We start from the raw sequence: 25609 nt of genomic DNA on the forward strand, positions 1-25609 counted from the left end.
ACAAATAAGTGGGACATCTGAATTGCTGTATATGAGCTCTTCTGATTTCAGAGGGAAATTTGTATTTTTCACTCCTACCTTCCCAAAGTGAGTAAATAAATAAAAGATTAAAGGAAAATAATTTCACTTAAGGTAATTATCTTTTCATATAAACTATAATGAAAAGAAATGAAATAGGCTAAAATAGGATTTATATATCCTTAACTAATTTTTAAGGTAGAAATTAAACCATTTGCTCAAGTCAAATTGACTGTATGAAAATTGGAGTATGTAATAGATTTTAATTTAAAATGTTATCTTTCAATTTAATTTATCCTAAATTACCTTACAATAAAGTACTTTTACAAATACAGCTGACCCTTGAACAATATGGGTTTGAACTGCGTGGGTCTACTTATACATGGATATTTTTCAATAGTAAATATTTCAGTACAACAGGGTCTGTGGCTGGCTGAATTCAGAGATGCCAAACTGCAGATGCTGAGGGCCGACTATAGGTTATATGCAGATTAACCCTCATGTTGTTTAAGGGTCAACTGTAGTAACATTCTAAGAAACTTATCAAATGAGAAAAATGCTATCCAATCTATAAATGTTAAAAACTATTATAGTAACATGGTGCTATGTAAACCGACCTGGGTCCATATGGAGGGGAAAAGGTGTGACCAAAGAAGTGTCTATATATATATCCATCCAACTTCTCAAACACTCCAACATTATCTACTTGATATTCCTTCATGTCTTTAAGATAATCTTTAACATCATTAACAAAGTCAGTGAAGAGCTTCTGATCATGTATAAAGACACCATTTAGGAAAAACTTATTGATGAAGTGATCAAGTTCTTTCCAATGATGAAAACCATCCAGTCTTTCTAATAAATACCTTTCAATTAACGGTCTAAATTCATCTATCCTTACAGGAGTCAACACTTTAACATTAAAAAGGTTAATGGATTCTTGCTGCGCACATTCAAACACACCAGAACAAGCCTTTCTGAAAGAATTATGATTTTCACCACAGTCATGTTCAGTACTGCATTTCTGTGAATTTTTTTTTTTCCCAAATTCTTCAGAGTGAGGCTTTTCTTTCCTTCCCTCTCTTTGCATAGTAGGGCCTCCACTATTCTGGCTGTGTGTACGTGCCTTATACTGTGGATGTAAATACTCACTAAAAATGGTTTTTGGTTTTTTAGCTGCTGCTTCTTTTGTAGTACCAAATCTTTTATTGCCTTTTTCATCAAAGATATTCTTGGTGGTATCTTTGAAATGCCTGAAAGTGGATTTAACTGAATCTGAGAATTTTTTCAGATTTTCTTTCACAGCTTCTTTAGCCTGTTTAATTTTTTCTTTATGATGCCTCACAAACTCCTTGGTAGAATTCTTCATGGCATCAAACGTTTCCTTAACGGAACCCAAAAATGTTTCCTTTGACTTATTTTTAGCTCTGTGGTTTCCTCTGTTCCCTTTCTTTTTTCCATCAGTTTCTTGTTTTCCATTTTGATCTTTTGCTTCAACATACAGTCTTTCCCACAAGTCAGAACGCTGCTGTTCAAAGTTTAGCTTGTGCTCCAGCTCAGTGAGTCTTTCCCGTAACATTTCTATTTCCTTTTTTTCATTCGCTATACTGGGAGAGTCTGGGTTGTCATATGCCTGACTAGAGCTTAGCTGCTGGAGTTCCACCTTTAAAGCCATGGTTACCAGTCGTTCTCTTTCCAGTTCCCTCCTTAACGTCTTTGCTTCTGCCAAGAGAGTCTCCCTTTGATTAAGGAAGCTGTGTGTTTTCAGCTTTTCTTCTTTCAAATGCTGCTTAAGTTTCTGATTCTCTGTAACTAATTCAGCACTTGTCCCCTTATCTTCCAATATCCTAATCTGTTCTCTTAGTTTCCTTAACTCTTCCTGTAATGAAGATAAAGCTTTTTCTTCCTTCTCCAGAGATATTCTTAGATACTGATTTTCTGAATCAAGGTTCTTTTTCTGAGTCTCAAAGGACATCTTCTCTGTTTCAGTAAGCGTCCAACACCTTGCAAGGTTTTCCTTCAATGACTAAATTTTTTTTGAAAGATAAGAAAGAAAAATGTCAAGTGAATTTAAATCTTTAGGATATAACAAATATCCCATAAATTTTTAGTGCCTACTAATGCAGAGACTATCCTTTTTGTAGCATTTTCAATATATAAAAATTAGAAAATACAAGGTTCATATACAAGAAAATGTACAGCAAGGAGCTACATCAAAATAAAAGCACAGCATGCTGGAAGAACTTAAAAGACAGTCTTCTGTCTTTTGACTACAGACAGCCAACCTCTCCACAGAAGGCTCCTAGAGAGAATTTAGGAAAGACTAAAGGTTCTCTGATTCTTCAGTGAGGGAGATTATCTTTTATAAAAAGTAAAATTACAGCTAGAGATGGCTTCAGGCTTCAGAAAATTCTGTTTATATTCATTGCACTCTTTGAAGTGAAAAAAAATGCCAATAATCTTAGTCCTATTTGAAAGATTTTGGCTCCATGCAAATTAATATCTCTAAATTCAGGTAAGTCATACATGTTCTCCCATACTTTAGAGGGGATCAGATTGAATCTCAGTAACATTTACAACTAGTTTCTTCAATTCAAATAATTCTCTGAAGAGTCTGTGACCAGATTAGCAATGTAACTCAAGTCAGCACCTTGCTGAGAGATTATGACCAATGAGGTTTACAGAATTTTGCTGCAGTTCAAGGTAGCCTCAAAGGATCTGATTTTTCTTTCAACATATATATCAGTAACAAACTTTAACCAAAACAGCAAAAAATTAAACAATATACTTAAACAGATTAATTGTTATAGCAGTATCCAGGCAGTCAGTTAAAATATCTGATGTACAAATCAGCAAAATGGTACTTCAATTTTGCTTAATTTACTACAGATATAAAATTATGGCTATCCCCTTTGAATCAGACCAGGGAAGTATCTGATTTACAAAGACCAAAAAAAAAAAAAAAAAAAAGAAGTCCTTTAAGAGAGTAACATTATTTTCCACTTGAAAAATAACTATCTGAAATGGATGTTTCACTGTCTGGCTCATTAATCTTCAAAGAACAAATTAAAACTTAAAATGTCATTATTTTTATTTCATCTGCTCTCCCTGTGTGAGAGAAAACAAGTTTCATTTACCCAACAGAAGTGGGCTAAGGAAAATATTATGCTTACTGAAATAAGTCAGACGGAGAACGACAAATACTGTGTTATCACTTATACGTGGAATCTAAAAAATAATACAAACAAATGTACACAACAAAACAGAAAAAGATTCACGACTTAGAATACAAACTAGGTTAGCAGTGGCAACAGGGGAGGGGAGAAGCACATTACGGGTATGGGACTAATAGATTATATACAGATGAGCAATAAGAATCTATTATACAGCACAGGTAATTATAGCCATCATCCTGTAATAACTTGATGGAGTATAATCTGTAAAAATACTGAATCACTATGCTGTACACCTGACACTCATATAATATTGTAAATCAATTATACTTCAATAAAACTTTTTTAAAAAGTGAATTACGGAGTAGAACAGACTGATATATTATCTTTAAATGCACAAGCACAGGGAGACACAGGATGACTGGAGGATCATCAACATTCCACATTCCACATCTAGTAAACTCCAAAATCTTGAATTAAGTGACTGAGCAGATCCTGGACAGGTCTTCCATGGCAATCTTCAAAATCCAAACCACATTTAACAGCTGGAGACAAGAGATCTGCAAGAACTGACTGAGTAAAGGTCTATACAAGGCGAGTCTCCTAAGAGCCAATAACATTCTACGGAACCAGAAACCATGGTGGTAAAGAAAATGTGTATTCTTTTTATAACATCCTCTGATCAAGGTAGGGAAAACTAACTATTTACAATTACCTTCAGTAGTCCCTCCCTGAAAGATACAATTCAGATGTTAGGTAGGATTCTGTCTTTCAAAGAAATTCAATCATAACCCTACAAGGAATATACATATAATTTAAGCGTGATGGAAATTTGGGGAAATGGCAGGAAAAAGGAACAGTTTACTCTTCTACCCTGAGTTTATCTATGTAATCCCTGCATCCTTCCTAGGCAGAACTAGACAGACAGGAGACCAGCTATTTCGCTAGTCCTCATAAACCCAGAAAGATGTTAGGTCACTGGATAGAACAGACAGCACAGTCCTGTTGGAACTAGGTGTATTTCAGGTATGAACGTGTAATCTGCTTTCTCTTCCTTCACAACAAACAAGAAACCAGAGAAAACGAACTGGCTGATTATTTCCCATCAGTCAAGGCTGGCTGCCAGAGAGGCTACAAACTCTCCTCTTTCTCTCTCACTGAATGAAAATACTGTGTTCAGCTCTATAAATATAAATAATAATAATGTTTATATATGTATATAATCTATTAAAAATACATTAATTACAATATAATGATCAGGAATAACATCTTTGCGGTCAGATAAACAGAATTAAATCCAGCTCTGACAGTTGCTAGCTTTGGGAAAGTTACTTAACTTTCTTGAAACTCTTTCTCATCTATAAAATGAATTTAATACTTGCTTAATTCGCAGGGATGTGGCTATAAATAAGAGAAATACTGTCTGCGAGGTACTTACAACAGTAACTAGGACACAGTAAGTGTCAACAATTACCAATATTATTACTGGTTTACTAATTTGCACTGTACTTGTATCTGAACAGCACAATTACTGGCTAACGTAATTTATAAAATTTATTTGTGGTACATACCTTATGATCTGTGAAAGACTCTTGTTCCTGCTGACACTGGGAAAGAAAATCCTTCATGTCATTCAATTCCTCTTCATGTATCTTTCTGACTAACTGCTGACGCTTCTGAATCTGAATTGTGCCTAAAAATGAAAAATTTTATTAGGGATATATGACTGCCATGATTACCAACATTTTTAAACAGATAATAAGCCATTTAATTTGCATATAACTACTCAGTCCAGATAGGATCATTTTTTTCAAAGCATCAGCATTTCACAGTTCTATAAAAATTCTGATTATATAAACAAAGAATGAGTAAGTAAAATCTTATGATGTCATTCATCAAATGGTGGTGGGTGGATGTTAATCTATAAATCAGGCCAAGTGGGTTAATACATTTTAAATTTTTATTTAGCATACACCATGAATATTTAAGCAGTTCACTATCCTTTTGATTATAACAAGCCAGACCACATTACCCTACCAAACAGAACAATTTACATAATGTTTTTGTCTTACTATACTGAAGGTACTAGAGTTTGTTTTTAAGGCTCTGAGGTACATTAACTGTTTCACTTCCTACTTCAAAAGAGAGAGAAACCATGGAGTCTATTCACAGGTGACAGTCACTAAGGAAAAGTGAAAATGTCCATTTTTTCTCACTATATGATATAGCACAAGCCCAAAAAGAATAGCAAGGAAAATAATTGCCTAACTGTGATTACCCACCATGCTCAAAGCCAGATCTTTTAAGAACTCTGCCTTAGTTAGGTCTGTACTGGAGTATCACCATCCCTATCCCAGTGATAAAGGAATCATAAATTAACCAGGATGCTCTGTATTTTTACCCTAAAAATCAAAATGTTAATTTGCCAGGACATGCTGTTCACATGCTGCTACATGCTTCATGCATCAGGAAAAAACAGTGCTAAATCAAAAAGAAGGCAAAATGCATTTGGCAACCTTAATATTACATCTAATGAGTGGCATACCACTATACAAAGACATCACAGAATTTTGTCATGAAAGGATATAATTACAGTTTATGATTTCTGAAAAATTAACTTATTTCCTCAGTACATTTTGGAAACCACTAAAAAGAAGCTCTAACTTTCTTTTCATACCACTAACAGAATGAATTCCTTTGCTCACTAGAAAATAACTTAAAAACTATGTGTAGAGATCTGAGTTTGCAGGACTATTACACAGCGTCTCTGATGACTGTCAATGTGGCCTTCTTTTTCAATCAATCTCACTAACTACTGTTTGTTTTTTCCTACATCTTCAGTTGCCTAACTATACAGTCTTACAACCCAAGATGCAAGGCCTTCCAGTTATGTCCACAAATCTGCCTACCTTAATCACATTAAGCCACTGTCAGTATTTGCTATCACTGCTGTAAGACTTTCTCTACATATAGTCCCCATCTTATCAGAGCTTCCAGCCAATACATCCAGCTAGCTGTCTGCTTGGTACAATTTTAGGGGTGTCTCTCTCAAACAAACAAAAAAAACAAACAAAAACTCCTGAACTTCAACACCTGTCCTAATTTATTCTAGAATAAAGTTAGGTAAAATAAATCCAACTGTGATCACCATCTATTAACTTTATCATCTAGCAAAATTCACCCCTTCCTGCTCCCCCAACTCCAAAAATACAGCAGCTAACACCCTTCTTGGAATTTAAAAAGTAAATCACCAATACCTCAAGTATCCAGGCTCAAAGTTCTGTTTTCCACTATTACTTCGGTGTCTCTGATTTCACCAACCTTCTCTCCATCCCCACCATCACTGGAACTGTCAGGGCCCTGATCACCGAGAACCTGAATTACAAAACCTCTTCATTGACTGTTCTAATTTATCCCATACTATTTACCTTCGTGCAATTTCCCTCTAAAATTACTGCTGTCAGGTCACTCTATATAAATCAAATTCAACTACCCAGACTGAATGATGTTTTAAAGATAACAGCACCCCACATATTCCAATCTTATACTCCATTATTTTTAAGTATGTCTTCTGCTATAGGCCTGCCAGCCTTTTCACTGCTCCCAAACCCAGCAAATTTACTTTCAGGTTATCGGGTTCTCCACTGTCAGAATTTTCCACTTTCCTTACACATAGCATAAAAGCAGACCCAACTCAAATCTTACCACCTCCAGGGTGACTCAGTAAGGCTCCTAGTTTGAGCTCTGATTCTTGTCTCTGCTTCATAACTTAGCACCTAGTTATTCTATTATATTGTCCGAAGAGCAGGGCAGCTTATCAATACTTAAAGCAACTCTAAGAGGAAATCAGATCAATCGAGCTTCACTGCCAATTTAGAATATACTGTCTACAGGCTAAGAAAGAGTAAGACAGTTGCTTCATATCTCGGTTTTTTGTTGATTTTTTTTTTAACTTTTGTAAGCACTTTCAGGGCTTAAGCAGTACCAAATACCTATAGTGCATTCTTTTGACTATCCTGAGTCCTGCTAGTTCTCTCTTCCTTCCCAGACAGATCTGACACACCTCATTTACATGAAGCCAAGGTTGGTGAGTGTTCTGAGTGATTCACTTGGTAATGTGTTTTTCTTAAATGATTATAAAGCAATGACTGATTATGGAGTGAAATGACTGACTTCATGGTGCATGGGAAATTCAAGCTGGCTCTAAAATCAACTCAAAAGCTCTTAAAGTATTGAGATTAGTGCCACAATTAAAAAAAAAAATGTGATGTCCTTTAAAAGTGACCTTGAAAAGCTAACAATCATTCAGATTAAGTTTTGTATGTTCACTGAGCCAATCTCATCATTATATAGACCTACTATTTTGAAGGCTGCTCCTATTCTAAAAAGCTAATTTGAAATACTACAGGAAAATATTTTGTTAAATATAATTAATAAAGTAAATTTTACAAGTGACCAAAATTCTAAACAGGGCAATAATTTCTCAATTTTGAAAGCACTCCTAAACTGATCTTTCTACAAAATACTTAAAGGTCATGCAACTGGTAAGGTTTTAATGCAATTTGGATTAACATTAAAGCACTGTTCAATTTTCTTTCTTTCTTTTTTTTTAGTAAGAAAAAAAGAGTAAAATAAGACCTTCTCCTCTGTTACTTCCATGTTTACCTGCAGGGAAAGAAACCATGCTCAAAAAAACATATTCATGTATTTGTTCCAGCCAGACAATATACAAGTTAAATATATATTTCAAGTCAAATCTCATTAATCCATCTTCCAGGGAGGATACAAATTATAGCATCCCAGTATTAAATTCATATAGGCATCCATCAGGAGTCTTAAATACTTATTATTACTATAAAGTTAAATACAAGAAGAAACACAGTTTCCTGACTCTGACTTAAGTAGTCTTCATGAAGTTTATTCTAGCATTACATTATGTTGAATAGTACTTCACAAATCAACAAAGGGTACACGTAATTCCTTGATCTTAAGGAACACATTGTTGGAAGGAATTAGAAAAACCAGATTATCTGGAAAGCTAAACTGTGGATTAAGTAGGTAAAAATCCTAAAAGTGGTTAATTTATAAGGCAAGCTGAAATTTGTGACGTTGACAAGATCTAAGATATTTAAAATTTTTTTTCAAAATTCCATAAAGCAAAAAGTGTGAGTGTTCAGTTCTCAAATATTCTTAGTTTTGTACAGATATACAGCTTAAATTAAGATTCAATGGTTAGACACCCCCCCACTCCCAAAATAACACCAAATGGAATTCTTTCCACTTTTCACCAAGGAGACTTTTAAAGGCTTTGTATTAAGAATATAATTATAATCAATGTAAATAAACATTAACAAGGATAATAGTAAGCAAAGTATAAAACAAATGAATTCTCAATTCACATGAATCACAGAAGCAGCAATAACAGTCACAAAATGTAATGTGTGCATGAAACATGAAGGCAGAAATAAGGAGCACCAATTATTGTGACCTTTCAAATGTAACTATCTCAACTGGAATTTAAATAATCCTAATAAAAGTCACAGGTACAACTAGTTCAACCGTGATTCTAAATTAAAATGATTTGTCTCATAAGCATTTCGGATTTTTAATATTCTGATCTTTTCTTTAAAAAATTATATATGCTAACAATCCTTACATTTCTTAAATACTGTCAAGTTTAAATAAAAACAGCTTTGTAGGATAGGCAACACTATCCCCATTTTCCAAACGAGAAAACTCTCAAATAGCTCAAATAGCTACGAGCTTTCCAACATCATATACTTGAAGGATGACACTGAAAACAGATCCCAGGATTCCTCACTCTTCTAAGTGACTCCTACACTATGCCATCAGTTTAGGTCTAACAAATTTTCAAGTACTTACCATAGAAATGTCCAAATCCCATGCTGACTGCAATCACCAAAGCAAGTATAACACATTTATTGAGACCACTGCTGAACTGACGTTTACACAACTCCTTAGAGGGTTCAGTTTCTTGTTCAGCAAGTAGCCTTTCTTCAGATTCTGAACTAGAAACGGTCTTCTTCCTAGCACGGCGTCGTCTAAAGGCAGGACTGGGCTGATGACTGGTTTCATCACTACTTGATTCATCATCACTAGGCTGAGATGAAAAAACTATTTTAAAAAGAAAAATGTAGATAAATATTAAATATTTTATAAAAGATTTCCCAGTAAATAAGATTTAGAATAATCAATGCCATCCCTACATGCCTTTTCACATATGACAGCCAAGAACAAAAACAAAACATATACAAAAACTCAAGTTTTCAAGTTTATCAACATAAAGCCAAAGATTTCAACTGTGATGCATAAGAATCTGTTAGCTTTATTCTGTGTCTCTGAGGGTCTGGTTTTGTTTTGTTTTGTTTTGTTTTGTTTTGTTTTGTTTAACCTCTCTTATAATTTACACCATTAGAGCAATCATCCTCACAGCCTGTAAAATTTCACAGCTATTAGAGAGCCACAAACAAATATTATTTCTGGAAGGGAAAAAGAACCTCTACCTCTTCATTTAATTTCAAATAGAATTAATTTAAGCTCAACTGTTTAAGGAACACAGGGAAATATTTAAGCAGTTCCTGTGACTTAAAAGGACAATAGCTACCAAAAGCTTCCTCAACTGTATCTAGTCCCTAGTTTCATTTCCATCCTATGAGCCCACAATCAAGGTTCAAAGCACTACAGTTTTTCACAGGTTTCCAGAAGTCAGATGAGCCCTTCCCTTCGACTGCCACTCTTACTAGAAGGTTATTAATTTTACCCTCTAGTAAATATGTCAGCATGAGGAAGTGACACAATGGCTATCTCCGATATTAAGGACTAGACTGATGCTGCTCCTTTATGAAAAGAATGAAGAAAAACAAACTGAAAAAAAATTCCACAAGAAATCGCAAGTAGTGGAAGCATATCCATTGGAAAAAATCACCTTCAGCTGTTTCAAATGTTTAATTTCTTCTTAACATCATTCCATATATCAATAAACTGTGCTGACACAGAAGATTAGATGACTCAGTAATAATTTCCATAGGCCAGGTAAAAGAAGAGAAAAGCAGCACTAAAAGTAAGGCTAGAATGTGAACTTGAGTTTGATATAAAGAGCTCCAAAATAACAAACATTCATGCTTCTAAAAAGCAAAACAGTTCTTCAGAAGACAGGGTACTCATGCCACAGGAAAGCTGGTGACTTATGTTAGGCAATACTTTTAAAAGATGGATCTCAGAGGATTCAGTTAACTTTCACACTTAACAACAACAAACACAAAGACATAAGGCACTACTGAATGAATGAATATTCCTAATATTTAGTGAAATAGATGCCACTGAGGGATCTTTTGGTCATGACCCTTATGCCCATCATGTTTATCGGGTTACTCTTGATCACTAGTTTTCCCAAGATGTCGTCGCCTCAGCTGTGAGGTTACATTTCTTGGACAAAGAGAAAGAAAGGAAGACTTAAAAAAGCATTACATAATACAGAGGCATTCATGATCATGGCTGGAGTACTTAAGTCAGACTTTCTGACATTATTAAGATGGGTAAATATAAAAACAAACTATTCATCAAATTTTCTTACATTTTCAATGCTACATTAACTTATTGCCTTCATTATATATTCTAAGTAAACAAACCAGCCGAACCCATATTAAAATCACATCCTTAACTGATGCTTCCATCTTTTTTAACCCATACATATGATAGCTGAAATATTTTGATTTTTAAACTTCTTCTAAAGCTTAATTTGGCCTGTAGTCCAAGATGCAAGCAATGCAAAGGCATGCAATAAGCTTAGCCAGCTTTATTACAAGGTCAATTTTGAACACCTGTTCAGAGTATCACAGATTACAATAGCTATTTTAAAGCACTAAGTCAATAGTATATGTGACTAGGCACACTCAGCTCTAGAAAAGCTGATCAGATTAGTCACACCACCTTGGAAAGCGAGTTGGCTAGGAACATGGTGTTTCAGCTGATCATCCCATCCCCTTATGCATTCAGGAATCTTCCACAGCTTCTCCCACCACCTTTCTTTTGTGAATAAACAGGAAAAAAGATGTATAAAGCTTTATTACAAAGAATAAAAAGGAAAAAGAGAATTGAAAATACTTATTTTAATTACCACTTAACATTATTATTTGTGCTCCATCAAAATCTAACAATCCTGCCTTTTTAAAAACCATATACACAATACCAACTTTTCTACAACCACCATCTTTGCTTCCTTGGGAGAGGAGGGGGTCACATGGAGGAAGTGAGAAACATTCTTAGATCAACAAAAAGATTACTGCCACAAGAATCTAATTTATGAGAAGAAAACAAATGAAGTTGAAATCCTATAAAGATGGAGAAAAAAAGGGAAAGGAAAAAACAAAGTAAGTAAGCAATAGATAGCAGGAAATTAACCAAGAAAAATATGATCTAAGAGAAGGGAACAAAAAAATCTTGACAACTGATTTATATATATTATTCCAAACATAGTCCCAAAATGTCACTTTTGATTACATTTTTAAAACTTTTTCTTCATGAAATAATTCCCTTGGGAGGGATAGCAATGGATAAAAATAAACCTAATAAAATATTCTGCTTAACTGAATCTGTAAAATTGTCAAGAAGTCCAAGTTCAGAAAGGAGATAAAAACTATTATAATGTGTTTTGAAGTATCCAAGTTCCTGAAAAAAAAAAAAAATCAACAGTGTGTAGCATCATTTCTTAAATGGCTGCTTGGACTTTTCTCCAATACTCCTGCTCCAAGTTGACTACATATCCTGGCTCACAAATACTCTCATATTAAACCAACATCCAGCTTAACCACTACCTGACGGTTTATTAACTTAAACTGGAATAACAGAAATTCCATTGTCTGATTCTGGGAAATGTAACACAGAATGGTAAAATCTAAGAAAATTATCTGAAGTAAATACTACATTACATATTCCTTTATATGTAAGTTGCTCAGAGTGATCAGAAATTCTTATTTTCCCACTTCCCTCTAGCACGCTTGTGTTCACCTTGGGGTTCCTTCAACTTCACTCTTACATCCTTAGAAGTCTGACTATTTCTGGTCTATCAGTGAAACCACAAATATGGTCCAGAGCTTTCTTGATGGGCAAAAATGTACTCAGGTCAGTTTTGCTTAGTGTATCTTAAAAATTAAAAATCAATTAATTTTAAATAGCCAAAAAAAAGCTACATATTCCTGCTTTTACATCAAATTAGGAAATGCTTCTTATCACTAGCAGTGTTTCAAGGTGTCTCTCCCATAATTCATCCTATATTATAATTGGGGGTTAATAACTGTGGGTTAATTACAGATTTGTTTCTTTCATTTTATAGTAACTTTGTGTCTAAATATTTATATTACCTTGAAAGATGTTATATATGTCCCTAAAACTGAGGCAAAGGATTATAGAAGGGAATTAGTTAAATAACTTACTTTTTACCTTCAAAAGATTCCATCTGAACAATAGGCATTAACTGCATTAAGAATATGACTTACAACAGGCACATTTTCATAACTCAATCTAAAGTGAAAGAGCCAAAGGTCAGGGTATAAGATGCTGCTGTATTGCCAGTTCCTTAAATACTGTTTGGCACATGGCTGCACTCAATAAATGTTTGTTGAATGACTAATAATTAGATGGATATGAAAGACTTCAATAAGAAGTTTCACTGTTTCTATAATATAAAATTTGTACCACTGTAAGTAAAAATCTTAACATGCTCCTGCTTTTTTATGTATGGCTCAATCTCCCACTCCTAAAGATCTAAAAAATGTCATATGCATTTTGGAGTATTTGAGACATCAACAAATCTCCTTAAAGTTATTTTTTTTTGTCTTTTACTTAATGATGAAAGATGGTATTTATTTATTGGATTACTGTGCTCAAGGCCCTAGGTCTAAGAAAACACTAGACATAACAGCCGATCTTACAAAAAAGTTTCTTGAGTTATACACAAATATATTCAAAACTTGAGATTCAGGGTCTAAGAACAAGCCATTAGATAAAGTGTGGTCACAGGAATCCTAAGTCACCTATCAATGTATTCATCATACAGTTCTTACCAGTTTCTGGCTGACAGAATGTATACTGGCTGCTAGAGGAAGAGCCCATGTTAAACTCTTCTGGACTCTGTGCTTCTTTAACAACTATAGCTTCTTCTTGATTTCCAATTTCTTCTAACTTAGGTGGCTCAAGGGTAACAATATCAGAGTCATCACTGACAGTTCCAAAATAGAGATTGTCCTCAGGTAATTTTTCTTCCTCTCCCTGAAGAATCGATTTTAGAGACAAATTCAACAATTAGTTATGGGCCTTATATTTTCTAGGCAATTCCAAGGATATAACAGTACTTAAGTGACAAGGTAATTGGGTTTAAAATAAAAGATATGAGTCCTGCCCAATAGGAAAGAATTAATTCCTCAATAGCAGTGCTCATCCTTTAGTGCGAAAACACCACCAAACCCACTGACAACTCTGTCTCTCATAATTTGATCAAACTGCTATCTACCACTGGGGCTTCAGAAGCTAAAATACAAACCCACCTTTCCTACTCAATGTCCACAGAAAGGAGAGGATTCATTTCTCACCAGTTCTATGGGTTTATTTGGGTGTAACTATAATCAGGGAACCCATAAAATACTGATTAGATTTTCTGATAAACTTCAAGAGCTATGCCAAGTAAAGATCATCCAGCTATGTAGTGTTATCTAGAAGTCAAGTAAAATGCCAAAGGACAAGATTTAGTTTGTTCTCAAATCTTAAAACTAACCTTCATTTTAGACATAAACCCTTAATTTCTCAATATAATTCAAGAATGCAACACATTTCCAGAGAAAATATTATAGGTTAAGTAAATAGGTCTTTAACACATTACCAAAAAATTGTGTTTCTAAGTTAAAAGACAGCTCACTTAGGTAGGAGTTTAAAATAGAAGCCAACTTTAATCTTAAAAGTGACCAAACTGTGGAATTTCAAAGTTTTCAATGGAAGTTATTTATAATTCAGATAGACACAGAATGCACAACTAGAAATGGAAGCTTTAATTAGTATTCTCTAAGGAATATGGTTTCTCATGTATCCACAGAGTAAAACACAAGGTTACCTCAAGTGCTGACTTCATTTCCTCCAAAGCTGGATAAGCAGTTCCTTCTGTCACCATGGTGCCATTTTGGCTGCTCTCTGATGTGAAGCAAAGATCAACTTAATTATACTTCATCAGCTTTCAGTAGTCTGTGTGTGTTATAATATGGGCAGATAACTCTATTCCTAATTTTTTAAGTGGATTTAGAAACACTACATGTAATTATATGCTAATTATAACAGTCAACTCTATTGTTTCTGAAAGATCTCTGTATTTCAAATATAACTATTTGGAAAATGTCGGGATAATTTTAGATACTGAACTGAACTCATACAAAAATCTACTAAAAATTATAATCTAAATAAACATAATCTCTGTATAACATTATCTACTACAGATCTACATTATCTACTACTATTAATAAGGAAAATCAATTCTGAAATTACAAAAAAGATTTAACTCCAAAATAACAGGAAAAGAAAAAAAGAAACTCCATTTACATACGTTATATAGTCACTAACAGAACAGTAATTTGGAGGGAAAACTCATCAACAAAGGTGGACTTGGGTCCAAGGGCTCCTGAGAACTACGGAAACTATTTTTTAACGTGTGAATATATTCATTTCTTGGGAGAGACCATCCATAGCTTTTAGATTCTCAAAGAGATCTCAGACCCATGAAAGATGAGAATCACTGTTTAAATGATAATAACAACCAACACACAGGCTGAAAACAAGATTAACAGGTATAATCTTTTATATTTCAGGCCTTGACATAGCTGCTTTATTCTCCTAAGGGAGAAATGTTTTGTTTACATTTTAATGCAATTTTAAGAAGTAAGTTAAATATGAAGATGAATACACATTCTTTGGGTTCCTTAATTCTCTACATAATTAATGTGGGCATCAAATCCCACAGAAGTATATATAACATCAATGTAATATGGTAGTTAAATACCATTTACTACCCATAACCAAAAGTACTCTGAAAGTGGTAACTGGAGACAGTTTAGTGATGAATTAATAAGTAATGAATTAATAATTCTGTATATCCTAGTCTTAATCAAGACTAGTAATATTTAGCTACTGGTTACACTAGTAGTATCAAAGAGTTGTACAGATACCCAAGTATGTCCTATAGATGCTAGCTTTCGCCTGAGCAGTCTGGTGCCACTGGGGTCTGTAGGCCTGCCCACCTAATCCACACTAGAATTTTAGTCTTTTGGTGACCTGATCATTTAGACTAGCCAAAAAGGCTGCCCACCTAGAAAGAAGGCAAGATTCATATTGTCACTCACACATCCTATTAAAAAAAAAAAAGACTTCTTTACATCTTACCTCCCTGCTCTAACTGCAGTACCTGCAGCTCCTCTTGTGATAAAGATGAACATTCTGGGTTGAGCTCACAGCTGTCACCGGCTGTACCATGTTCAGAATTCACCACCTCTATATCAGACCCCTAGGGGAAAAGCGGTAATCAGTTATTTGTCTATCAGCTGCTCAGAGCTGGATCTGACCACATGCAGATGTTCCCATTATTAAAAGTCAGATGCTGCTATCTATTCCGACTATCTTTTGTTCAATTTATTCCATAAAACCTATGGGAGGGAAACAGAAGGAGCCAAAGGTTTGGATTCTAAAAGTCAGTCCAAAAGCTAAAGGCTCTAAGTAAATCTGAGTCCCAGAAGGTAAGTTTTTGCATCTGGATAATACTTGTTTCCTTCTTTAGTTCTGGGAAGTTTTCAACCACAATTTCTTCAAATATGTTTCCAATCCCCTTTTCTTTTTCTTCTCCTTCTGGGACCCCTGTTATGTGTAGATTGTCACATTTTATATTATCCCAGGGGTCTCTTATACTGCTTTTATTTTTTTTTTCATTTGTTATCTGTCTGCTGTTCTGATTGGGTGATTTCATTATTCTATCTTCCAGATAACTTATTCATTCTTCTGCATTGTTTAGTCTGCTATTGTCTTTAGTTTGGCTTTCATCTCAGGAATTGAGTTTTCTGATTTTAACTGGATCCTCTTTATAGTTTATAGTTTCTTTTTAGAGTAATCTGCATTTCTATTAGTAGCCTCTCTTAATCTCTTCAGTATTTTTATTATCTCCTTTCTGAACTCAAGTTCTGGTACACTGTTGGAAGTCTATTTCATTGTTTGTTCTTTCAGAAGATTTCTCTTGTTCTTTTAATTGGGAGTGGCTCCTCTGCTTCTTCATTTTACTTCTATTTCTCTGACTGTATGAATTTAGGAGTAACAGTTATCTACTGCGGTCTTGAAGGGTTGTTTTTATGTGGGAGTCTCCCTGTGTAGCCTGTGTGCCTCTAAATATTTTTGTTGCAAGGGCTGTTTTTAGTATGGATGGTGGCCATGTCTTTCCTCTGTGTGTGCTGGCTGTTATCCCCTTGATGGGGATGTGGTTGGTGGTCTGGTGAGCAGAGCCTGCAATGGATGTTGAGTGTGGCCTCCTCACTGCTCTGTGGTTGTCACAGCCCTGGTAGGGGCAGAGTCTGCTCCTCAGCTGTTAGAGCAGAAGCCCCCAGATCTGTTTCTGAGCTGCAGTGTGTGGTAGGTGGGACTGGAGCACTTCTGCTGGGAGAGGGACCACTGAGTATTCCTTTGCAGGAGCTGTCCACTAGGAAGTGCTCTCTGTGGTGTCACCTGTCACCGGCTGTGCAGGCTCACAAAGTAGACTGTTGTTGGCACTGCCCTCGGCCCCGCCTCAGCCATGGGAACACAGGCAGCCTCTCCTGGTGTCCCTCATGTACTGTGCTCATAGAGTGAGGACTACGTAATCAATGCGTAGTCACACACCTGGACCCCTCATGGGCTACAGAGTCAGCCCAGACCCCAGCCATGCTGGACCTGCCCCAGCCATGCACCAGTATTCTGCTCAGATGTCCTGCAGGAACTGAGTTTACAAAGGCACTGGGGATAAATCTGTCAAAGCTACCTGGGACTCAGCCCAAATTTCAACCCATCTCTGCCTGGGGGCAACCTGCCAGCGACTACCCCATTTCAGAGCAAGCCAAGAAGGAAACTGCTATGGTGGTGTCCCACCCCTCCCTTCGTGAGGGGGGTAACAAAGGGGCTTCAGTGGTGCACCTGGGCTTTCCTACACATACTCCCAGTTTAAGCCCATAGTCCACTCTAGTCCCTGCAGGCTGTCTTGGGGCAGCCAACCCCAGTCCTCTCCCCGGGTCTGTCCTCTGAAGCCCGAGCTTCAGCACCCAGTCCTGGCACGCACCAGCGGGCTCGTGTCTCAGGCTGGGGCATCATGACCCTCTATGCTGGTTTTTCTGTTCCATCTGCCGCCAAGAGGCTGCTGCACTCTCCTCCAAGCCTGGAGGCTCCCCTTCTGTCCCAGCTGATCTCCCCACTGGTGACAGGCTCCCCAGGGTGAGGGGACTCTTCCTCTTTCACTGCTCCCTCCTGGGCGGGGCACAGGTCCTGTTCCAATTCTGGTTCTTTTTTTTTTTTTACTACCCGTTTACATGGAGATTTTTCCTGTAGCTCCAGTTGTATAAGATCTGCCAGAGTTCAGCAGGTATTCTGTGAGAACTGTCCCACACGGAGAAGCATTTTTGATGTTCGTGGGAGAGGGTGAGCTCCGCGTCCTTGTAGCCTGTCATCTTGAAGCCCCCCTTCGAGAGGATTACAGAGGCTAAGTTTCTAGACTTAGCTATTTCTATTAATTTGCTTCTACTCAACATTTATGGAACTACTCTAGGTAAGGCACTTCACTAGGTGTCACTGGGTATAAAAATTTCAAATCTAAAATTCAATTTCACAGCCTATTCAGAGAACAGCCACAAGCAAATAACTACTTATGCCACTATAAAACTAAAAAAGGTTAAGGGCAAGAATTAAAATGAACCTATCAGATTAATGGAGTAAACTTTTCTTATCAAATTTTAGACTATTCTTTATTCTTCCAAGGTTGGCCTTCCCACTTTGATGTCAGACTGTCTTTTCTTTAATAAAATAGTGGATCTTAGGGAGTTTTCCCCTCATCATAACTAGCTTAGTCACTAATGTTTCTGACTCCAGGCTCCTCCTTCAATTTTTCCTATAATTTATTGGCCCATGAAATCAAAATGTCTGAGTTCTCCTGATACACATAACTCAAAACAGCAAAAATGAAGAGAAGTCATTAAAGGAGTGGGTTCTGAGTTGAGTCCTAAAGAGAATATAAGACTTTGACATTGCCTAAGGTGGCAAGAAAATGCTAGTAGGAGACACCAGGTTAGGTGTGAGTTGTGAACTATAAGGGAGACCAGTTCTGAATGGCAGCAATGGGAAAGGAAAAGCAAATCCATGCAAGAGATATTAGCAAGAAAGAGTAGAACCTGATAACTAGACAATGAGGTAAGAGGGATAAAAGTACAAACATGATCAACTCTGTGACAAGGCATCTCTAATACAGAACACCCAAATGACACACTCGGCTAAGTGCCAGAGAGGTTTGCCATCTCACTTCATACTGCAGACTCCACAGCTGCCCTGCTCCTGTACTGTTAATTACCCTTGAAGAAGTTGTTGCTATTAGAGCTGATCTAAGCTTTGGAGAAAAACAGGTTAAAAATAGAAGTTACTTACTACAAAAAAAAATGAAAAAAAAAAACCCCACATCAATCTCAACTGGTATAGCTGCTGTTAAATTTTGAAACTTTCTTGCAGGAAAAGCAATCCTGTTTGTTAATGGGATATTTTCTAGAAGACATGACTAACCAATGGTCTAAACCTTAAATTACCAAAGTAATTGTAAAAAATACCATTTAAAATTTTTACTGATGAAGGAAAACAAGTGAAGCTTAAGAGATCCTAAAAACAAACAAGAAAACTATAGATAAATTCATTAAAACTTTAAAAAGACATAGAGGGTTTTTACCTTATTGCTTCTATTCATCAGTTTTATTTTTCTATAATTAACATGTATTACTAGTGTGAGAAAATAAATTGTTTCTTACATATCAGTTATGTGACATCATAGTTCTATAATGAAATTCATTTTCTGACAGAGTTCTAGCCATAGTCCTTTTCCTGTCAGGTTCTGCAATAATAGAACGTAACATAACACAGGTGGAACACATGTTCTCCATGCTCCTTTCTAATCTGTTTAAATGTAGGCTCTGATATTTTTTCGTTATATGTCGGTCAAATTAAATTACTTAACCTAAGTTTTGGGTTTTCTCAACTATGAAATAAGTATGAATGAAAACAATCTATATCACAGAAGGTTGTTTAAAATCATATGAGAAAGTAAGTAAAGCACAAGGCCTGATCAACAATAAACCCTCAATATTTGCCTAATGTCTCAAAGCTGAGCAAAGCAATGAATAATAATGTGGAAGATGCTGGCTCATGAAGTATTTTCAGCAGTGAAGTGTAATGTGGGGGGGGAAATGTCCAAGCTACAGACAATGGAAACTCAAGCTTAAATGTAGAAAAATACTGGCCTCAGTGAATCCAGTTTACATCACTGTTAAAACTGTAATATTATAAACTGCCTTATAAAAAGCATTAAATAGCATACCTCATGATTGATGACAGTCCAACCACAAGATGAGTCACTGTCACTGGAATTTTCAGACATTTTGCAGGTCTACAAATACAAAAACATATTTACATGTGGGACACACTTTTTAAAAATTCTATAGGAAGCACTATATGTGACCCAAGTACAAGAAGTGGCTTACTGCCGTCCAGGTGAAATGGAGACAACCCACCCAGAGACTTACCATACAGGACATGCTTGCACACCTGTATGAACAAATACAACCAGACTCTTAAGATGAGATCTCCCTGAGCCAGAATAGTCTAGACAGTCATATTGTTGGAATGAAAAAGCAAGCTGGGTATGAAAGAAAATACAGGATTTGGCCAAGCAGAACCAGAAGGAAAAGAGAACAATTTGTGAGGAAGTCAACCGTTGAGAAAATGATGAATGGGAAACAGAGAGCAAGAGCCTATGTCTTCAATGTGGTGGGAAAATGATGGCTGAAGAAACCACGTGGGGAAAATGGAAGAGTTCCAAGACCAAGCAAAATTAAGTCTACTGTGTTGTCAACATGAAACATATTTTCAAGCAGGGGAGGAACACGATCAAACGGTTTTTAGGAAAATAAAGTCGGTAATACTTCACTTAGATTAAAACAGGGGAAGAAAAAGACCAGAAGCTGGTTAGAAACGTGTGGTCATTGGCTACTACCTAGACAGGCTCACGTCCTCAGCCAGCACACATTGGTCACTCTGCCTGGTTCATTCTACCCTATCTGAAACTCCTATTTAAACTTCAAAACCAAGCTCATTAAAGTAAATAGTATCTTACTGACTTCATTCTATGCAAGTAAGTCTTACAAGTGCTTCTATTACTGCGAATTTACTCAAAACCCCTTATATTCAAGTTGATGGTTAGTGTTCTAACAGAATTCCACTGCAGACAATTAGATATGGAACCAGTGCACAAATGAGAACTGGCAAAAAATATACATTTGAACTTTCCATTAGTCATTCTGGAAACTCTTGTAAATTAATATTTTAAAAAGAGAAGATACAAAGAGGTGGCTGGTCACAAACAGTATAAAACTTAGCATGTTTTCAGACAAATTACTCAAAATCTAACATAAAGATGACTGTGTGACTTTTAATGTCATGCTAGAACATTTTATAAGTTCACCTCAGGTCATTTGATTGTTTGATTTCCTATTTATAACTGATTATAGGAACCAGGCAGTTTCTAACTCCATAAATTTAAAGGTAAATTTGTACAAAACAAAACAAAAAAAATTACAGTGAAATAAAAAAATTTTTTTCTGTCCAGTAGAGAATACTATCCCAAAGGCTACAGTTTAAATACCCTCTAGGATATTAACCAATTTTATAGCTTAGCAATTTTATTTCAGTATTCCTTATTTAAACTGACTACATAAAGCCCAACTTCTCATCAAACCAGTTTTTTTGAGTGTAAAAAAAAAACTCTGATATGTCACTATCTGTATTTGAATTGTTTGATAACAGTCTGAAAGTTCTGGGTGGATATATGAGACTACACAAAGACTGAGCAATAAACTTCGCAGGAGGAAAGGAGAATGGTCTGAGAAGGCTTTATAGATGAGGCTGTCATGTTTTTAGACATGCTAGACAGCATGTTTTTTTAACTGAATTAGTTGCCGAATTTTTTAGATTGAGAGATACTACAAAAAAATAAATAAATAAAGTTCTAGTTCCTCATTACTGGGCTGGGGGGGGTGGATATGATGATACTGGAAGGATTTCCCAAGAGGTAATGGAAAAAAAAGCAGAAAAAAAATAAAGAATAAGAAAGCTGTAAGAAAGGTGATTAATCTAGTATGAGTAAAGCATTAAAAAATGAGATACCTGAAAATCAGAATCTTTAAAAGAGCACAAATTAAAATAAGGAAGCAACTAACGGGCTCTATACTTGTGGGATACAATGCAATATTCTGTGAAAAAGATGAGCACCTAAATTTAACTAGTATTGAGGGGGAGAGGGTAAAGAGGATGGGGAGGAGTTAGGAGAAATTTGAGAAGACAGGAAAGATTTTTAAAGGATTGAATAACCAAATATAGAAGGGAGAAAGCATAGGGTATTCTGGTTTAAGTGGCTGGGTAATTGGAGAAACCATTCTATATAGAACAAAAAGTAGGTAAGGCTTTGAGATTACGAAAATTGGCTGAAGTCTAAAAATGTATTCATTCTTTACCATGTGAAAGCTCTTCTCCCCCTTGCAAGACCTCGGCTCTCAGCCTTCTCCAGTAGCCCACATTCTCAGTGCTGCGGCTCCATCTCACACACACCTCCCTCCGGATTTACCAGTGTTTCATCTTAACAACCTTCCAAACTTCCTGGGCTGCAAGACCTAGTCAGGGATATTTAATGTGTATCTATCTCCTACCCTTATCTAGGTAATTTCCACTTAAAACAGTTCTTTTAAAGAGACAAATTCTAGCTTTTGTTTTCTAAAACTCTAATTGCTCAGGCAATGAAATAAACAAAGACAACATTTCAAAAGAAAGTTACATACATTGCTAAACTGGGACTTTAGCATATCTGAAATATTCCTCAAATATAGGAGCCCACTTTAATCAGATCTAAGTTTAATTCTTTGTTTACTTGTCCTAGACGAAGAACAAGCTTGACATCTAGCCCAAATGAGGGAAAAAAGATTGACCGTAACACCACTGTAACAGTTTGGATAAGCAAAATTCACAGCCCTACTACAGAACTCTCTTAAATCAGCTGTTTTCAAAAAGCTGGGTGCATGCACAGCAATTAAAGCAAGATTTTAAAAAGTAAATTTGAGCCCCAACCTAGACACACTGTCTCTGAAAGCTGCCACTGTGTTTGAACCTACTCACTACACCCAGTTATCTTCCTAAAATGATAGTATTATTTGTCACTCCTTAAAAATGTTAAGATTTTTTAGTACTGTCTTCAGGAGAATACCCACAAGCCATAAATATCGAGTGTTTTGTCTCTAGCATCTAATCCTCTCTTGCTCAGTTCCCTCCCTTTTCCCTCTACCTTTTCAATTCCCCTAAAAAGCTTGGCTTTCTCTTAACTTTAGTGCTTTGAATATTCTGATCTCAGTTCCCCACCTCGTTACCTCCACCCAAACTCCTGTGCCCACCCTTCCCATCTCAACTAAGGCATCACCTTCTTTGTGAACCACTCCCTGACCATTCTACTACTTAGAACACTGTGCTATAATTGCTTGTTTACTTGCCTGTTAACACATTCAATAAAGAAAAAAGGTAACATTTCTGGGTCATGATGCAGTTAGTGACACTTATACATTGTTCCTCAAGGAGCTGAAAATTCTAGAGGAACTCATGAGATTCCTCTCCCCATTATTTTGGCCACAGGTAAATGTCTAAACCTGTCCCACTTTGAGGGCTTTACTAATAATAACTTAGAACTAAGCAGACTTTATGGGAAAGTTACAAAGGCACAATCATACAAAGTTACAAAAGTAAGAGGACTTTATGAAGATGATCAACTTGAAGCTCTTTTCTAAACTCAGCTTTCTTTTATTCCTCAGGGTAGTTCCTTTACCCAAATCTCGAGTCACATTTCCCGACTGCCTTTTGGATGACCACTCATAGTGAAGGAGGATTAATAAAATGGCCACATTTAGGCTAACAGATTGCTTATTCTTATGCTTGCCCTAAAAACTGACTGACCAGTTGCTACTCACAGCTCCAGGCCCGTTGTTAAAGCTATTAATTTTACTGTTTCTGCTTTATTCCAGTAATCAAAAGTAATAATCATACTTGGTTTCTGAGTTGTTCTGCAGGGAGAAAGTCATGGAACTGTAACCTTACAAAACAGGCTCAATACCAAGAAGACCACACCTTGGACACTTAACGAGATAAAGAGATGGAAAAAGTGGCAACAAACTTATAAAGAATTGGTCGCCTGGAGGCATCATGACACCACTCTTAAGTCTTATGACAAGAAAATGATTCTGTTGATCATTACCGATGCTTTATTGTTTGAGCTATGGCTATATAATCACCCCACCCCACCCCACCCTGTAGGTGGTTCACAGTTTTGAAGGCACTAGCCTGTTTTGAGTCCCCTTTGCCCAGCAAAGTAATAAAGCTGCCTCTTTTCTTCTAAGCTCCAAGACCCTGTCTCTGAGTTTCAATTTGGTTTGTCAGGGACGGGGGCTGATCTTTTGGCAACAGTAGGTTTCTCAGGCATTTCAAATACAGTATCTACAAAACTAAGATCATCTTCCTGCTGCACTTTCTATTTTTGGTATCTCACAGACTAGCATTAGCCAAAAATAATATGGCTGCAAGCAAAAGTCACCAGACATGAGGTCAAAAATCCTAGATTTAGGATAACTACATTTGGGATAACTTAAACTTCGCCTTGACCCCAAGACCCAAGCCCAACTTCATCCTTTCCCACTTCAATTACTGTGACAGCTCTTTAACAGACCTCTGCTTGCAATTTCAAATTCCCCTCCAGTCACTTCTTCACCGGGCTGCCCATACTAAGTTTATCCTAAAACATAAATCTGACCACTTCATCACTTAATCACTTAAAACTGGTCTCCACTGCCTTCAAGATAAAATCCAAACTCCTGGCCTCTCTTACTCCCTCATATTCTGAGATGGCCCATACTCTATCTATGGAGTGCACATCATTCTAAACAAATCTACTTTCACTCAAAACAAAACAAAACAAAACAAAAATCTCCTATAAGAGCTTTCAGAATGGAGATAAATCATTTAAATTGACTCTCACTTCGTAAGAAACCCTATAGAACATTTCTTCACAACGTGTAAGATTTAATTTGTAGAATTCTATGGAAGAGAATTTGACACTAAGTATTATAAACATATGGTTTCAATACAGAATTTGGCACATGGTCATATTAGGATGTAATTTTAGTGCATGGATTCTCACATTTCATTAACAAAGCTACTTATGGTAGAAGGACTGTACCACACAAGTATGATCACACTCTTCAGCAGACAGGAGGCCTACAGTTAATACCATTTTTAAATTCATCCCTTTATCCATCTTTCATTCAATATTTACTGAGCTCTTAGCACATGCGAGGTACTGAAAATATACCAATGTACAAAACACATTAGAGTCTTGGGGCTGGGGCTTAAATTCTATCGGTAATTGATTATGTTGAACTTTATCTGAGCCCTGTGCTCCAGGAAAGCAAGGAAGATTGAGAAATTTCCCTATTCTGTTTTGTGTTGGGACAAATAGCTAACTGTGAAAGGACCAACCTGTTCTCACAAAATCCTAAGACTCACTTCCACCCATCCTGAGTCCCTTGTTTACCTGCCTCTATAAAACTCCTTGGTTTTCTTCCTCTTTGAGATATTCATGAATGAACTTTCCCTACTGCAATACTCTGAATTAAAAATCATCAACTGTCTTGTGCATTTCATCTTTCACACTGGAGTCATCCAATAAACAACATAAACAGGTAGAGTATATGGTGTATTTGATGGTATTATTTCCTACTATGGAGAAAGCCTGGGAAAAGAGAATAGAAATTGCTGGGTTGGAGGAGCTTAATTCTAAAAAGATGATCAGCAAAAGCTTCCTCAAGAAGGTACACGTAAGCAAAGATTTGAATGGGTGAGCGAATTACTGTGCAGTTAACTCAGGGGACAGTTTTTCAGACCAAAGGAAAGGTAGGTACAAAGTTGGAACCAAGCCCCTATCTCTGAGAAACAATAAGGAGGCTGTGTAGTCAGAGAGCAGTGGCCCAGCAGGAACGTGGGAAGAGGTGAGGACAGAGAGAGAATGGAGAGGG

At 36.3% G+C, this 25609-nt stretch overlaps 1 protein-coding gene across 5 annotated transcripts in view; it reads right to left on the reverse strand.

Annotated features, from left to right (window-relative positions):
* The window catches only part of CCPG1 (cell cycle progression 1), a 39521-nt gene that overhangs the window by 2499 nt on the left and 11413 nt on the right, over positions 1 to 25609 (reverse strand). For 2 of the 5 annotated variants that reach the window (XM_074366157.1, XM_074366155.1), the window contains exons 2-10: positions 19828 to 19896; positions 15630 to 15750; positions 14314 to 14390; positions 13274 to 13478; positions 11142 to 11237; positions 9075 to 9326; positions 7830 to 7856; positions 4763 to 4884; positions 636 to 2044 (exon numbers count right to left, since the gene is read on the reverse strand). In XM_074366157.1, coding sequence (XP_074222258.1) covers positions 636 to 2044; positions 4763 to 4884; positions 7830 to 7856; positions 9075 to 9326; positions 11142 to 11237; positions 13274 to 13478; positions 14314 to 14390; positions 15630 to 15750; positions 19828 to 19887 — 2369 coding nt within the window. In that variant the 5' untranslated portion in view covers positions 19888 to 19896. The remainder of the gene's footprint in view (positions 1 to 635; positions 2045 to 4762; positions 4885 to 7829; positions 7857 to 9074; positions 9327 to 11141; positions 11238 to 13273; positions 13479 to 14313; positions 14391 to 15629; positions 15751 to 19827; positions 19897 to 25609) is intronic. The other 3 variants (XM_074366158.1, XM_074366156.1, XM_074366159.1) reach the window with 3 other exon arrangements.

This window comes from Camelus bactrianus, chromosome 6 (assembly GCF_048773025.1).
Source record: "Camelus bactrianus isolate YW-2024 breed Bactrian camel chromosome 6, ASM4877302v1, whole genome shotgun sequence".
Classification (NCBI taxonomy): Eukaryota; Metazoa; Chordata; class Mammalia; order Artiodactyla; family Camelidae; genus Camelus; species Camelus bactrianus.